The sequence below is a fragment of the Podarcis gaigeae genome (assembly GCF_964106915.1).
Source record: "Podarcis gaigeae genome assembly, chromosome: 15".
NCBI classification, from domain to species: domain Eukaryota; kingdom Metazoa; phylum Chordata; class Lepidosauria; order Squamata; family Lacertidae; genus Podarcis; species Podarcis gaigeae.
In genome coordinates, this window is record NC_139692.1 from 13,903,916 (window position 1) to 13,919,538 (window position 15,623).

The 15,623-nt window shown below is 42.6% G+C and overlaps 1 protein-coding gene across 2 annotated transcripts; it reads right to left on the bottom strand.

Annotated features, from left to right (window-relative positions):
* Positions 1 to 786: 786 nt before the first annotated feature.
* Positions 787 to 14,607, bottom strand: STT3A (STT3 oligosaccharyltransferase complex catalytic subunit A). Of its 2 annotated transcripts, none has more exons than XM_083713574.1 (18): positions 11,738 to 14,607; positions 9,869 to 11,359; positions 9,574 to 9,634; positions 8,720 to 8,841; positions 8,283 to 8,428; positions 7,484 to 7,574; positions 7,277 to 7,383; positions 6,530 to 6,694; positions 5,813 to 5,993; positions 5,140 to 5,295; positions 4,714 to 4,805; positions 4,420 to 4,575; positions 3,970 to 4,158; positions 2,656 to 2,772; positions 2,343 to 2,445; positions 2,044 to 2,232; positions 1,544 to 1,659; positions 787 to 1,051 (listed from the first exon to the last, which is right to left on the bottom strand). In XM_083713574.1, the coding sequence occupies exons 2-18, from the start codon at positions 9,954 to 9,956 to the stop codon at positions 1,013 to 1,015; spliced, it is 2,118 nt and encodes a 705-aa protein (XP_083569700.1). In that variant the 5' UTR covers positions 9,957 to 11,359; positions 11,738 to 14,607; the 3' UTR covers positions 787 to 1,012. The 2 variants fall into 2 exon arrangements, with proteins under 2 accessions (XP_083569700.1, XP_083569699.1); XM_083713573.1 differs by having other exon boundaries at positions 9,869 to 9,991; positions 13,469 to 13,820.
* Positions 14,608 to 15,623: the final 1,016 nt, after the last annotated feature.

Consider the following 15,623-nt stretch of genomic DNA (forward strand, 5'->3'; position numbering starts at 1 on the left):
TACGGGGAAGACTGACTAGGTGATCTATGTCCCCAGTGTACTACTGTCCAGATGTAGCAGTTAATGGGCAATTTTGAGAGCCCTGGTTTCTCTTAAGGTTCTCTTTAAACTGGACTTAGACCAAAAAGAACTTCAAACAGAGGACTGTCCCCTGGAAAATAGGACAGACCACTCTAGCAGAAATCCTAGGTCTAAGTTTCACTGAAGAGCATTGCAAATTTAGGATCCTATTATACTTGGTTGAAAGCAAACCTCACTGAACTTGTACTTGAGAAGCTTTAAAACACTGGGAATCTGGCTCAAAATCCAGGCGTTTAAAGTAAAGGCCATGAGAACAAGGAGACAATTCTCAGTCAGGCTTGTTCATTTATCCAATATGGTTGCCACTTTTTGGTTTTGCTCACCCCTGACCTTTAGAATACACGTGATATGTCTGGAGACTGACTTTGGTGTTAATGCAAATGTTAACTGCCTAGTTTTTAAGATGCCTACTGCATATGAAAATATACTTCATTTACCCACAAATTACTTGGATTCCTTCAATGGCGACAGCTGGAGGCTTGCTTTTTGTATGGCAAGTGTGTGTGAAAATTAAGAAGCTAGCCTTATTTACATAGGTGGAAGACCTATTCCAGCTGCTTCATTCTCTTACAAGAGGGAACGAGGAAAAGTAATTCAAGCGTTGACAGATCCTTTTTCTCCGAGTTACTTATGTCTGATCATGTAGAATACAGTCGAAAACCATCAAGTGAAGGGACAGAGATAAATGAATACAAATACACACTGTTTCCATACCCCTTTTAATGATCCCATCATAAAGCTACTGTTTCTGATTTGGTAGCCAGTTCATATTTATAAAAATCATTCCATCTAATACAGACTCATTACATGAGGACGGGATTTCTTGGGCAATTAAATCCCAATTCCTTACTGACAAACAGTATAAAAAAAATCCAACTGCTTCACAGGCAATGGCTCGGTCAGTGCTCATTATGGTGTATCTGAAGGCAAATTACGTTCTCGACAATCCACGATTATCCAAGTCCTTTACCTGTTAAAGCAAAATTAATATTAAAAAAAATGTTTTTTGCAGTTTAGCTTTATTAGGGAAAAGGTCTCTAACCAGTAAAAACAGAGGACTCTTCAATGAAATCTCTGATAATTAACCTAGCAATTAACAAAGGATTTTATATCTTCAATAGAAAAAGAAATGGCTCTTTATGCTTTTGCTATTCAGTGCTGCTGAGAAATCTAGTAATTTAATGTGCTCAAATTGTTCCCCAACACCATCCAGTCTGGGTAAAAAGCAGAGCAACCATTCCACTTCACTTGTATTGTGATGTAGTGGCTCGTGATAGATCTAAATGTTGTAGCAAGACAGTGTTAATTACTTTCTAGGGTTTAGGACCTTGAACAGCCAAGACACATACCATTCCAGAAGCAAATGGGGCCCATGCGACATTTCTCCCATGACTTTCAAATACAGGAAAGAAAACTCAGTGTCTGGAAGCAGACAGAGACCACACACAGCACAGCTACTTACTTTGTATATTCGGACTAGCCAGTGTTCTGTGGTATATGCCTCTTCCAATACATCAAGCTCAAAGTCCTTGTTGCCAATCTCAGCATTTCTCACTCTGTCATAACCTGGAGGACGCTCTGGAAAAGAGGTGGGAGAGAGAATTAACAAAAGTAGCTTCAGTCAGTTCCCTGGTGCCCTTCTCCCTATTAAGTCTAGTTTTACCACTGTAAGAAAAAATCTGTTTGTGTTAGCAAAAATGTAGATGCTTCAACATCAACTCCCCCCCCCCATCTAGCTTTCCATCAATTCACAGCCAATGAATTGTTAAATAAAAGGGGAGTGAGAGGAAGCAAATTAAACAGGATAATGTGTGACTGAAAGAAAAAACCTCCCCTGCCACAATCTATTATGCTATAAACACTAATTACGTGTCAAAGAGAAGACCAGGGGTCATCCAAAAACACAATTCCTAGGCAAAATTTATGGCTCTCATTTGCAGTGCCCAGATAAAAGTGACTTACTGGCTTCTGTATAGACTTGGCCAAAGCGATAGTAGCACATCTTGTACATGAGGCAGTTAAGCAGCACAGGAGAGCCCTCCCTGTCCACACGGAACTCTCCTGTTGGTGTGTAGTAATCATGCTCCTTTATGTGCTTTCCAGTGTCTGTGCTGCCTCCTATTCGCACCATCCACAGAAATTTATTGATATCTAAGGAAGAAGCGGCAACTTTGTCAATGTAACAGAGCAGAAAGCCCATTAATAAAGAACAATTAAAGGTCCATTCATGGGAAATTTGCACAATACACGTATGAGATTACCATCCGAGGAATATCCAGTGAGGCCTCCAAATATTACCAGCACATAACTGACATCCAGCTCCCTCATAATCTCGTACGCTCGCTCTTCAGTGGATGCCATAGCCTGAAAATTAAACAAAAAGCAGCTTATAAATTCACGTATCTCGGTTACCATGCCTTCTATTATCTATGCATAAATAAAGAGTCTTAACTCCTTCATTCAATTTTGTAGTTCATAATAAATAGCAGGGACAAGAAAACTGCAAAATGCCTTCAGTTTCTCTGGAATGCGATGGAAAAAAAACCCTGGAATTCACAGAGCTACTGCACCTACCTGACCAACTCGAGAAATGTGGGTGTTATTCCAAGTGTTGTTATCCACAAGAATTGTTCGGTTTGCCATGGCTGTTATCTGATATCCATAATCCCACCAGGACATTACTTTCGCATCCTGAGCTCAAAACAGAAGAAAGCAATCAATGTAGTGAAATAAAAGGCAGTAAATGAGTTTGAGCTGATTTGTGATGCAGTGAAAGGACAAAATGACTACAAAAATTTCTCTTTGTGGGTCAGTATCCTAGGATTATCAGTTGAATGGAAATGACAGTATTCTCAAAAATTCATATGTGACCATATGAAGCAGGTTTTTGCACAATAGAAGAATGATGAATTTGCCACTGTGAACAAATTTAATACGTATGCTGACAAAGTATTTTTAACAATAGAAGTGTTTTAATTAGAAACCATTCTGCTTGGGTTTGGAGACTCTTCACATGCCATTTCACATTAGTGATTTTCAAAAAAGCTTTTTTAAAAAGTATTTACAAGAATTGTACAGTGCCAATTTATTATATGTATTTTAAATTATTGGGAGATGAGGAAGAATTTAGTTTTTTAATACTATGTATCTGCATGTGTCGTCGTTCCCCCCAATTAATTATAAAACATTCTGAAGTTTCAGCAGATTCTGAAGGTTCAACATTCAACAGATTCAGTAGCCAACAGCATTTTCTCTCCCCACCTTGAAGTTCATTCAAGACAATTAGAGACAGCACACATTCAGACAGGTACCAGTGCCAAGAATGTATGCCAACAAGACAGACTAGGCAACAGTCCTTTCATATAATGACATTACAAATACATAATCAGGCAGTAACTGAACATTCATGCCACCACAAATATTTCAGATTGAAGGAGAAAATATATGCAGATTCCCTAAAATGTAAACTAACCACCTGCTTCCAAATAAACTTGATGGATCATCAAAATCATCTTCAGAGGCCCTACTCAGGATCCCTACCCTTGTCCTCAACTCCCACTCACTTGCCAAGGTACCTCCTTGAGCAATGCTTTATTCCTGAGTAGGACCTGATCCATGATGCTCCTACTGAATCTGTAGATTATTTTATCAGTTCAAATACTGCTGTCTAATGATTTTCTTTTTGTGTATTGTTAGTTGCCTCAGGAATCTTTGTAAATGAAATATTTAAAGTATTTATAATAGCTGACACATGTGCTTTAGACTAAACGTCAGCCAACATAAAGATTAGGAAGCATACCTGCTCCTTTAGGGCAGGCCCTCCAACCTCTCCACCGCACCTAAAACAAACAATGTGTGTGCAGAGACCAGCCCTGTAGAGATTTATACCTCTGGTGTATTGTGACGAAGCCAGTAATAAGCTTCCCTGAAGTCATCAAAGATTATTCTGCTGCCATCACCACCACGTGCTGACAGCACTATGGAGGGAGAAGAGTAGGCTTCACTGGTTACCCAAGTTGAATGGAAAGTGTAGGTGATCAAGAAGAAAGCCATGACCAGGATCATGCCACTGGCAACCTAGGAAAGCAAGAGTAGCCATCAAAATGTGAAACAGCCATTCAGTAGTTATACAGAAACTACCTTACTTACAACACAAAAACTGTTACCCATATATAGCAGGTGATCTGTAGACTATTCAAGTGCAATTCCCACAATATTTCTTTCCTATGCACATCTTAGTGGAGTACCCGGCCTTCTCCTTTTGAGTCATATTTTTAGTATCTTCCAGAAAAGTATGATAAGAATCTAACAAGAAAGTAACCTCACATAGCCACTTACTTCGTTTTTGATGGGGTAAGTAGCATCCTGTTGCTTTTTTGTCTTCTTGTCAGGTCGGCTGATATCTAAATTTTTCATGTAAGTTGACAACACTTGGGAGACTCCAATGCCAGACAGAATGCACATAACTGGGGCCAATACCAGCATGAGACGAACCTGTTAAGACAGCAGTATACGGAGTGCTTGGCTACTATGCAAATGAAATAAAAACTGTGGAAGCATAGGGACAGCAGAAACAAAGAGATTCCATGAAAAAATTGCCAGTCCTATGATAAGTCAACTCTCAGTACTCACCATCACAGCCGAGAAGTACATGCTGGTCACACCATACATGATGATAAAAATGCGGGCATCAGACAGATTACTGAAGCAATAATACAGGCCAACTGTAACAGAAAGAGATATGAGTCAGCTGCCAGAAGAGTTACATCTATGCATGCAGAGAATACAAATAAAGCATTCTTATTAAAACAGTGTTTAACACTGGCATTAGGGCAGGTTTTCCCAGCCTGAAGCCCTCAAAATGTTTGGGGCTACAACTCCTAGCAGTTCCAGCCAGTGTGGCTAATGGTCAAGAATAATGGAGGTTGCCTAAAATATCTGGAGGGCACCAGATGGTGGAAGGGTGTCATAAGAGACTAGCAGTTCCCCACTCAAGAGTCAGATATCTGCAAAAGGTGGTTGGTATGAAAGCATAGTAAAAAGCTATGCTAAACTCACCTGGGAACATGAAAACAAGGAGTTGCAGATCAAAATAGTAGGATGACCATGTGGTAGGCTGATGCTCAGAGACTGAAGCAATGATGGGAATATTGTTCTTCGCATAGGAAGGATCCAGCAGTGAATAGAAGCGGCCAGTCCATGGGGAGATCTTTCCTGTGTGAGATTAAGAGATCCAAATGTACATGTTCAAGTTTACAGAGTAATTAATATCTCCCAACAAGTTTACACAATATCTCATTTCCAATATGCATATTCTATACCTAAATTTCCCCAAAGCTCAAATTTAAAAGTTCAGTTTCCTAAAAGGTAAAACAAAACCTGATGGACCCCTAGTAATATTTGTTTTTCATTGTTTTCAGGTAAATATCAAAACAGGTTTCTTCCCCTTTCCTTAAGCAAATTCAATATATAATAAGGATATTAATAATTCAGTTATTGCTACTCAGAATGTATCTAAATAAAAACTGTTATTCCCAGCATGGCAAAACCAAATGCTTACACAGTTCAGCAACTGTGTGTATGCACACAGCTGAGAAAAACAAGTACTAAAATATTTAATGGAAAAAATGGTTCCAGACAAAAACATGCAAATTCTCTATTGATTAGGAAAAATATTGTTCCTACTGTAAGAGTATAGGAATAGCATGCATTTTAGTAGCACCAACTGCACCTGTAAGCATCAGAACGGCTCCTATTGACAGAAGGACAAACCCAACCAGGGAAATTACACTCCTGAAGAGAATCTCGAACTGCTGAGGGTTCAGTTTGCTGCGCAAATAATCTACAAAGGCATGAATCTGGCACAGGCCAAATACACCCAAGGCAGCCATATGTTCAGAAGACAGGACAGGCTGCAGGAAAGAACAAACATGCACCATTAAGCTGCATTATGTGACAACTAAATAATTTGTCTCTGGCCAACAGTATCACATACGTAAGCCACTTCTTTGCCACGAAGAATTATCGCTGTACACATGGACAATTAGTCCAACATAGAATACAGTTACGTATTAGCCCCATTTCTATTATTGTTACTTTATATGGATCTGACGAGTGTCTCCCCCTCCAATTTTCTATTTCAGTTTAATAACATTTATCTTAATGTAGCTGAGGCAGAGCTAAACAATCTGGGTAAAGCCCAGAAAGACCATGCTTTTCTGTGGCGAGTATAATAAAGAGATAATATGGTTGTTTTATGGCAAGAGTGGCATTTTATCAAGAGGCAACAATGCAATAATACTCCTCTTATTAAATGAGAAATGCTATTTGAGGGCTGATCCTAGTGGATGATCTCATCTTTTCCCTATCATACAGAAAGGAAGGTTCTGCTAGACATGGATTTGCACAAAATCACAACCAACTTTCTTCAGTATGCCAGATTTCTCACCTGGAAACCAACGAAAGATATCTGCATTGATAGGATGGTTCCTAGGCAATATACTGTGCAGTAAGCCACATATATCCGATGGGAGAATCGTCCAGTTAGCATCAGCACCAGCACATGAAGGGGAATGAGGTTAATCAAAAACACATAACCACCCCATGAAGAAACCTGAAAAAAGATTAAAGGGAGCACAGCATTTTACATCTATAAATACTATTGTTTGTTTACTCCACAAAGCAAAATATTTTTAACTTCCAAGTAGAAGTCAATACTACAGAGGCATACTCTTACAAAAAAGCCTTGTTCAATTGCTAAATGAAAAGGCCACTCAATACCCCTGTTGAGCTAGTGTGAGAAACAGCTGGGCCTGGGCCTGATAGTCTCACAGATGGAGGGATGTGGTGAAGATGACTGCTTAAGGTTTTCTTGTGTATTCATGACTGAAGTAAAATTTACACAAGAGAATCTGAAGGCTCACAGACAACTTGACTGTTATGGCACCAATCACCAATTCAACCACCACCACCCCTCCCACAAATACAGCAATAACAATATTTCTGTAGCGGTGCTGAGTACTCCTTATTACCAATACCTAGTCCCTTCACAAACTTGCAGTGATGTTGGGTCCAGGATTCAGCTTGGTAGGCTGAATTCCACTCACTCTGGCCAGCTCTGATGATGGAAGATTAATCTGATGGGTGAAACAACTGCTGCTCAAGAAATTCAAAGCATTATTGAAAAATCACTTACCATGTAGAAATAGGCAAGTGCACACATGGCTGCCCAATAAATGGAGCCTGTTTTCACTGCTTTGATCCACATGTAGTAAGTCAGAAGCATACAGAATATAGCAATACCTGGAAATAAACAAGACATAGGAGTCAACCGCATGAAGAAACCCCCCATCATGCAATCTCCACATGCCAGTAAGCAGTGTGCTTTACACACTGATCTTACCTTCATTGTCATAGGATCCAGCGACAGAACGAGATATGTAACCAGGTACCACAGCTATCATTGCTGCAGCCAAGAGACCTGCCCCTGCATCCTAGACAGAATAAAAAAAAATGAACTTTTATTGCCTAGACTGTCTTTCACGATATGTAACAAAAGACTTCCCGGTTCCTTCTTACTCATCAATCCCAATAGTGACTTTAAGATCTGTACAGGCTTCAAGTTAGCAAGTACAGTGGTGCCCCGCAAGATGAATGCCTCGCAAGACGGAAAACTCACTAGACAAAAGAGTTTTCCGTTTTGGAGGTGCTTCGCAAAACGAATTTCCTATGGGCTTGCTTCGCAAGATGAAAATGTCTTGTGAGTTCCTGCGGGTTTTTTTTCCTTCCCCCCCCTTTTCTAAGCCGCTAAGCCGCTTATCTGCTTATCCGCTAAGCCGCTAAAAGCGCTAATCCGTCAATGGGCTTGCTTCGCAAGACGAAAAAACCGCTAGACGAAGAGACTCGCAGAACGGATTCTTTTCATCTTGCGAGGCACCACTGTATGCATTACAATGCAGGTTTGCAAATGAGGTCTACTTGTAGAATGTGGATTTTCTTGTTTAAAAAATGAAGATTTTCATATGCAAACATACAATTGCATCATCTATATGAATTAAAGGGAACATGCACAATGTTAACTGCCTCATAAATTGTGTGTAAGCAACGATTAGAAACTAATAATACCAGCCTCAGATCTTTTACAGTGATGAATGAAATTAGCACTAGGAAGCATTGCAACCATGACCCATCCTTGTTTTTACCTTGAGTTCTTTGGTGAGGTGATACGTTACTATGGTGGTGAAGGAGGAGAAAAGGGGGGCCAGGAAAACACACACATTTCGTATGTCAATTGTAATGTGGAAGAAGTGCAGAACATGGTAAATCGCTGCTGATGTGATCATTAAACCTGAGACAGAGGGAAGGAAAGATGTTCTATTGGCAAAAAATCACAGATTTTCCAAATGCAAAAGAACAGAATGAGCGGGTGCAGGACTTGGAAATATGAGCCAAATCTCATCCAGCAAGGGGTGATGTCTGACCTCCAAACAGCCAAGTAAAGCCTCTTCAATACTCGCAGAGTATTTATTTGCTCTAAATAAGTTTGACAAAACACTACAACCCTTCTGGAAGATGCATGGCAAGTGTTTCCCATTCTCTCTAGTTAAAAAAAAGGACAAAGTTCCGAACGTCATTTTACCTGGATAGATAGTCCCACCAATGATTCGACCCAGCGGATACCATGCTCTGTCGTCAAACCAGTTGTGGAATTTATAGAAACCCTCTTCTGCCAGGAAGCGAGTTGTGCGGTAGTTAAAATACCTGTGATAACAACAGAAATCTGAGTGCCTCTTCAGTTGCATATACAACACACTATTTGCTGCTCCTCATATTACAGTCTGAGCCTTCATCTAAAGTTCCTATGGAAAAGCACTGCCACATCTAATACATAAACCAGTGTCAGCCTGATTGATGAGATATGTTTCCAGTTTCGGTTGGTAGGGATCTGATTTCCAAACACAAACACTCTAAACAGTTTTTACCACAAGCAACTAAAAGCATCCAAATTACTTTTATATATCATTTGGCATACTGCAACACAAAGTGCATTGCTTTATACAAGCTTCTCTAAATCATACTGGAAATCTGAAGCAAAGAAGCTCCATCTCCCATAAACATGTTCATGCAACCACTGATTTAAGTGTTTCATTGAAAAACAGAATTGTCATTGGTCTCACAGCTTCAGAAGTTACTTTCGAAAACATTCATTCTACTATACTTTCATCTTTACATTTTTAAATCAATTCCCTATTCAATCCAGATGGGTCTAACTAAAATTGATACTACTTCTACTGTTGAATTCACCAAGGCTAACTCTATTAAAATTTTCTGCAGAAAAACTCTTATCGTTCAAATATTTTTGAAGCCCTGTCATTAGAGAAGGACAATCTATCAATATCCTTCTGGGTAACACCACAATCAACACCTATGCATAGCAGAACAATTGCTCTCTCAAAGCAAAGTAGACTACTAAGAGGCAACAGGAATACTTACGGATCAAATTCATGAATGACACTCTCAAATCTTAATACAGAGAAGAGTCTAGTAGAGAAAGCTGCAACACAAAAGAAAGGAATATTAATGCAGTTGTACAGGTAAAATGTTTTAATGCTGGTCCTTTGTTATGTGGAAGCTTATTAGTTTGAAACTGTTATAGCCATCAAAGAAGCATCTAGCATTGTGTTCGGTATAAGCATCAAGGCATAAGATACAAAATGAACCAGCAGATGCAGATGATGCTTATAGTTATATAGTTATCCCTGACTAATTTTTTTAAACTCAAACTTACATAACACAGCTGCCATTGACAGAATCAAGAGCTTGAGGAGAGTGTCCTGTTTCTCATAAGAGAGGCGGAGGAAGCCTAACTTGGTCATTTTGGCAAAGGCAACAGCAAGCAATCCTTAAATACCTGGAAGGAAAACAGAAAGTAGAGATCACCAAGGTTGTTAGGGTTTTTTAAACTGAACTAGTGCAACCAAGTCTTCAGGCTTTCTAAATTATAACATTACAATCAAACATATTTCCTAGGACAGGTCATCTCCTGGGTCATTTACAAGGTATCCCTCCTATGAGAACCAATCTAAAATCTCAGTGACACAATTCCACACAAAAGCATTCCTGTTTCAGAGGAACTGATCCAATACCATCCTCTGCCCATATAAAGTCTCTAAGGTTGCATCCCATACACACTTATCTGAGAGTAAGTTCCACTGGACTCAAAAGGATTTGCTTCCGAGTATATACTCATAGAGCTGTGTTAGCCAACATCAATTGTTCCGACACATTAACATAGCAGATTTCAGGTATAAAATAAGCCTATGCCAGCTAATTGTTTATAACTTGTTTTTAAATGTTATATGTTAATTTGGATTTTGTAGTTATATTTGTGGGCTGGGTATTGTTTAGAGGCTTTTGTTGGGGAATGTATTTTTATTAGTTTGTATACATTAGTATTTTTAACTGTTTTAATCATTTTTATTATGTATTTTGTGCTTTTTATATTAAAACTTTATGTTGTGAACCGCTCTGAAACCTATGGGTATAGGGCGGTATAAACTTTTAATAAATAAATAAAATGTGTAATGACAGCCTGAATGGGAATTTTCTCTTATATAGTCACAACTTTCAAAATATATTCACTTATACATTTCAAAGTTACTTTTATTTTCCCACCCAGTATCTTACAAACTGCAAACATCATATTAAAACACACACACAAATACTGAATGTGCATTTTCTATCAGAAATTCAGCAGTACAAAATTTTGGAAGGGTAATAAAGACAAAACAAATAGAAGCCATTTTAAGTAACTTGATGCAACTGTGTAAGCGCAGCAGACACTGACTGGCTTGTCACTGTCTACAACACTGATAGCACTAGGTAAATATTGAGTAATAGTGATCGGTAGACAAATGGGTAAATCTACCAGCAAGACACATATGGATATGAAATTGAGAGAAATGAACTGTCCCAAAAAAGCATTGTACAGTCAAACATTGGCTGTTGAATGTAATCTGCTCCGGAAGCCCATTCGGCTTCTGAAATATTCCACAACCAAGGTGCAGCTTCTGATTGGCTGCAGGAGTTTCCTGCACTCAAGCAGAAGCCGCGTTGGACATTTGGCTTCCGAAAAATGTTTGAAACACTTACCTCCGGGTTTTCGGCGTTTGAGAGCCGAAACGTTCTAAAACGGAGGCGTTTGGGAACTAAGGTTTGACTCTATACCTACAACTAATATAGCTAGCTGCATTACACTGGATGTTCTCAACTTGCAAGACTACAGCTTAAAAGGTAAAGGTAAAGGTACTCCTGCCCGTACGGGCCAGTCTTGACAGACTCTGGGGTTGTGCGCCCATCTCACTTAAGAGGCCAGGGGCCAGCGCTGTCCGGAGACACTTCCGGGTCACGTGGCCAGCGTGACATCGCTGCTCTGGCGAGCCAGAGCCGCACACGGAAACGCCGTTTACCTTCCCGCTGGTAAGCGGTCCCTATTTATCTACTTGCACCCGGAGGTGCTTTCGAACTGCTAGGTTGGCAGGCACTGGGACTGAGCAGCGGGAGCGCACCCCGCCGCAGGGATTCGAACCGCCGACCTTTCGATCGGCAAGTCCTAGGCGCTGAGGCTTTAACCCACAGCGCCACCTGCGTCCCAGACTACAGCTTACTCACCAGTATGTCCATCCTCATCACAAGCAGAACCTTTAAGAAACAAATCTTTTGTACCATGAGGACTTTTTTTTAAAAAAAAGCAATATGCCTTATACTCTGATGAGAGAATTCATCCCAGCAGATTCTAGAGAGCTGAAGATGAAATGTTATATATTTCTGGGGATATTTCTTACATGACTAAAGGTTCCAGCCTCTAGGAACACAAGGCACACAGTTACTACCTCAATTAACGCCCTGTCCCAAAGAGTGCAAAAATGAGTAATTATGACACAGTATTTTATATCTGCCAAGGGTCCAAATAAGACTAAAAAAGAGATAGGAAGAAGAAATGCTTTCAGTATCTCTTTGATACCCTGGTGGTCTACTTAATTTTATAGAAATTATTATTATTATTTTTTGTTAGATGACATTGTAGAGGGAACCCTGTCTTGCTATACAAGTGTAAGGGCTTGTTTGCATGTTCTGTGGGTGTGTGCATGTGCAGGGATTAACCAGAGTTTGATTAGCCATACTGCTGATCTACACATACACATGTGCCACCAGTACATTTCTTAATGCAAGGAAGGAATTCTATGGTTCATGAGAAACTTGCCACAATATGATGAAATGGGGTGGGGAGCATATCCTTATAGAACCAGAATAGGGGAGATCTGCTTTGCAAACATTTGCTTGTTTAAATAAAGCTAATTTACAATGAATAACACTATCAGTCCATCTAGTCCACAGCTGTCTGCATTAAGGACCATTAGTTCTTCAATGCCTTTTAACGGGAGACACCTTGAGCTCTTCTGCACACGAAGCATGTGTCCTGCCTCTATAGCCCCTGGCAGGGAAGGAGGTTGCCAACTAAGCAGGAAAGACATATCTTGCCTCACAGCTTTGATATGGCTTTCAAGATTTGCGGGAGAGGGCACCCTTCCTTTAAAAAAGTTAAGCATGCATTGCCTAGATCAGGGTTTCCCAAACTTGGGTCTCCATCTGTTTGGGGACTACAACTCCCATCACCCCTAGCTAAGCAGGACCCGTGTCAGGGATGATGGGAACTGCAGTCCAAAAACAGATGGAGACCCAAGTTTGGGCCTAGATCTAGGCAAAGCTAAAGGTGGTGACGGGCATGTGCCACTCTAGATTTCAAGATGGGCCGCTGGAGAAGCGGGAAAACCGTTTTACCACTTTCAAAGCTCCCCAGGCATTTCAAAGAAGTCTCTACGATTCTATGAGCGGGGAAACCAGCATGACAAAGGGGACGTGCCACTGTTCTCTCCGTATGCAGTTTTGCTTCTCGCAACACAGACCCTGCCCTGCTGCTTTTAAAAAAGGAAAACCGCTTCCCTCAGAGTTCATCTTCTGCAGACCGCAAGCCCCTCGAGGGAAGGGGCCTGTGGCCCTGCCCTCCGCGTAATAGCCGGGGCACGGCTGGGGTGCTAAAGAGCGGCACCATGGGCCTTTGTGACCGGCGTGGGAGAAATAAGCACCGTATTTCAGGGCTGAAGGGGAGGCACTTTTCAAAGAAGGCGTCGCCGCTCCTGCCAGGCAGAAGAAAGCGGAACCGCCTCAGCCGGCGGCCAGCTCGCTCCGAGGTCGCGGGTCCCGCCGGCCCCGCTTCGCGCAGAAGCCCTCAGCCTCCCCTGCTCTCCCTCAGTCCCCGGCCAGATCCCTTCCCGCCCCCCCTCAGGAAACCCCAGCCCTGCAGCGGCGCCCGCTCGCTTCCCCTCACCTGTGTGACTCGGGCGCCTCTCCTCAGCCCGCTCCCTCAGCCATCCGCTCCACGCGCATCCACTCCCTGCGGCAGAGACGGCCCGCCTCCCGCCAGCCCAACTGCCGGCCAGCGGTTGGTGGAGACGGCTGCCGATCACGCCGAAGGGGTGCGGCCTCTCCGAAGAGCGCCGTTAGGACGAGGCCAGCGTCTCTCGCCAAAGGGGAGGTTTCAGAGGCACGCTCCGCCGCCTCCGTCGCTGATTGGCGGAGGGGAGGGAGACGGCGGGGAAGGCTGTCTTTTGAGGGACCAGGGAAGTTTGGTTGAGGGCGCGAGCAGTGACGTGTCGCTCCCTGTTGGTAGAATTCGGAGACGGGCAGGAGGGGTGTGGCCACAGTTCTCCACGTGACAGGATGCAGAGGGGGCGTGGCCGGGGAAGGAGATCAGGGTTCTGTGCTCTGCGGGTGCAGTCAGATGCATTTGGTGAGCTCCGTTTAGTGCAATGGGATTTATAGAATTGTAGAGCTGGGAGGGCGGCGCAACGGGGGTAGCGTTGCATAATTTTTCAAGAACACGTTGGAAGATGAAAGATGAGTAGTTTTGGAATTGCAGAACTATACACCCATATTTAGGTGTATGCATACTGTATGCTAGGGGTGGTGCTGTGGGTTAAACCACAGAGCCTAGGACTTGCTGATAAGAAGGTCGGTGGTTCGAATCCCTGCGACAGGGTGAGCTCCCATTGCTGGGTCCCTGCTCCTGCCAACCTAGTAGTTCAAAAGCACATCAAAGTGCAAGTAGATAAATAGGTACCGCTCCGGTGGGAAGGTAAATGGCGTTTCCGTGCACTGCTCTGGTTCTCCAGAAGCGGCTTAGTCATGCTGACCACATGACCCAGAAGCTGTCTGCAGGCTCCCTCGGCCAATAAAGCGAGATGAGCGCCGCAACCCCAGAGTGGGCCACGACTGGACCTAATGGTCAGGGGTCTTTACCTTTATACTGTATGCTTGTGACACACTGACCACTGATAAATGTCATCTCCAACTCCTTGAAAGATTCCATCAAGGTTGTCTCCAAAAAATGTTGCACATCATTTGGGAAACAGGCGAACTAATGCCAGTGTACTGGAAGAAGCAAAGATCACCAGTGTCATAACAATGATTCTTCAACATCAACTTCGGTGGATTGGTCATGTTGTTCGGATGCCCGATTATTGTCTTCCAAAGCAACTACAGTGGTGCCCCGTAAGACGAACGCCTCGCAAGACGGAAAACCCGCTAGACAAAAGGGTTTTCCGTTTTGGAGGCGCTTTGCAAAACAAATTTCCCTATGGGCTTGCTTCACAAGACGAAAATGTCTTGCGAGTTCCTGCACGGTTTTTTCCCTTCCCCCCCCTTTTCCTAAGCCGCTTATCAGCTGATCCACTGATAAGCTGCTTAACAGCTGATCGCTAAAAGCCGCTAAACCGCTAATAGCGCTAATCCGCTAAGCTGTCAATGGGCTTGCTTCGCAAGATGAAAAAACCGCTATACGAAGAGCCTCACGGAACGGATTAATTTCGTCTTGCGAGGCACCACTGTACTGTATTCCAAACACCACTTTCTGGACACGGCCCAGGAGAAAGGAGCGGAACCACCATATAACAGTGCCCCCAGCTCCCAGCCCCTCTAGACGGTCCAGAAGGATATTATGGTCGATGGTGTCAAAGGCCGCTGAGAGATCCAGCAGAACTAGGAAACAGCTCTCGCCTTTGTCCCTAGCCCGCCAGAGATCATAAACCAGCGCGACCAAGGCAGTTTCAGTCCCATGGTGAGGCCTGAATCCTGACTGGAAGGGATTCCAAATGGTCTGCATCCTTCAGGCGTGCTTGGAGTTGTTCAGCAACCACCCGCTCAATCACCTTGCCCAAGAATGGTAGATTTGAGACTGGGCAATAGTTGGCCAAATTGGTCGGGTCTAAAGATTTTTTTTAAGAAGCAGTTTAATGAACCGCCTCTTTCAGCGGGTCTGGGAAGGCTTTCTCACAGAGGGAAGCATTCACCACCCCGCAGAGCCCATCGCCCAGCCCTTCCCAGCTCGCTTTTATCAGCCAGGATGGGCAAGGATCAAGGAGACAGGTGGTTGGTTTCACTTGTCCAAGCAGCCTGTCCACATCCTCGGAGGTAACAGATTGGAA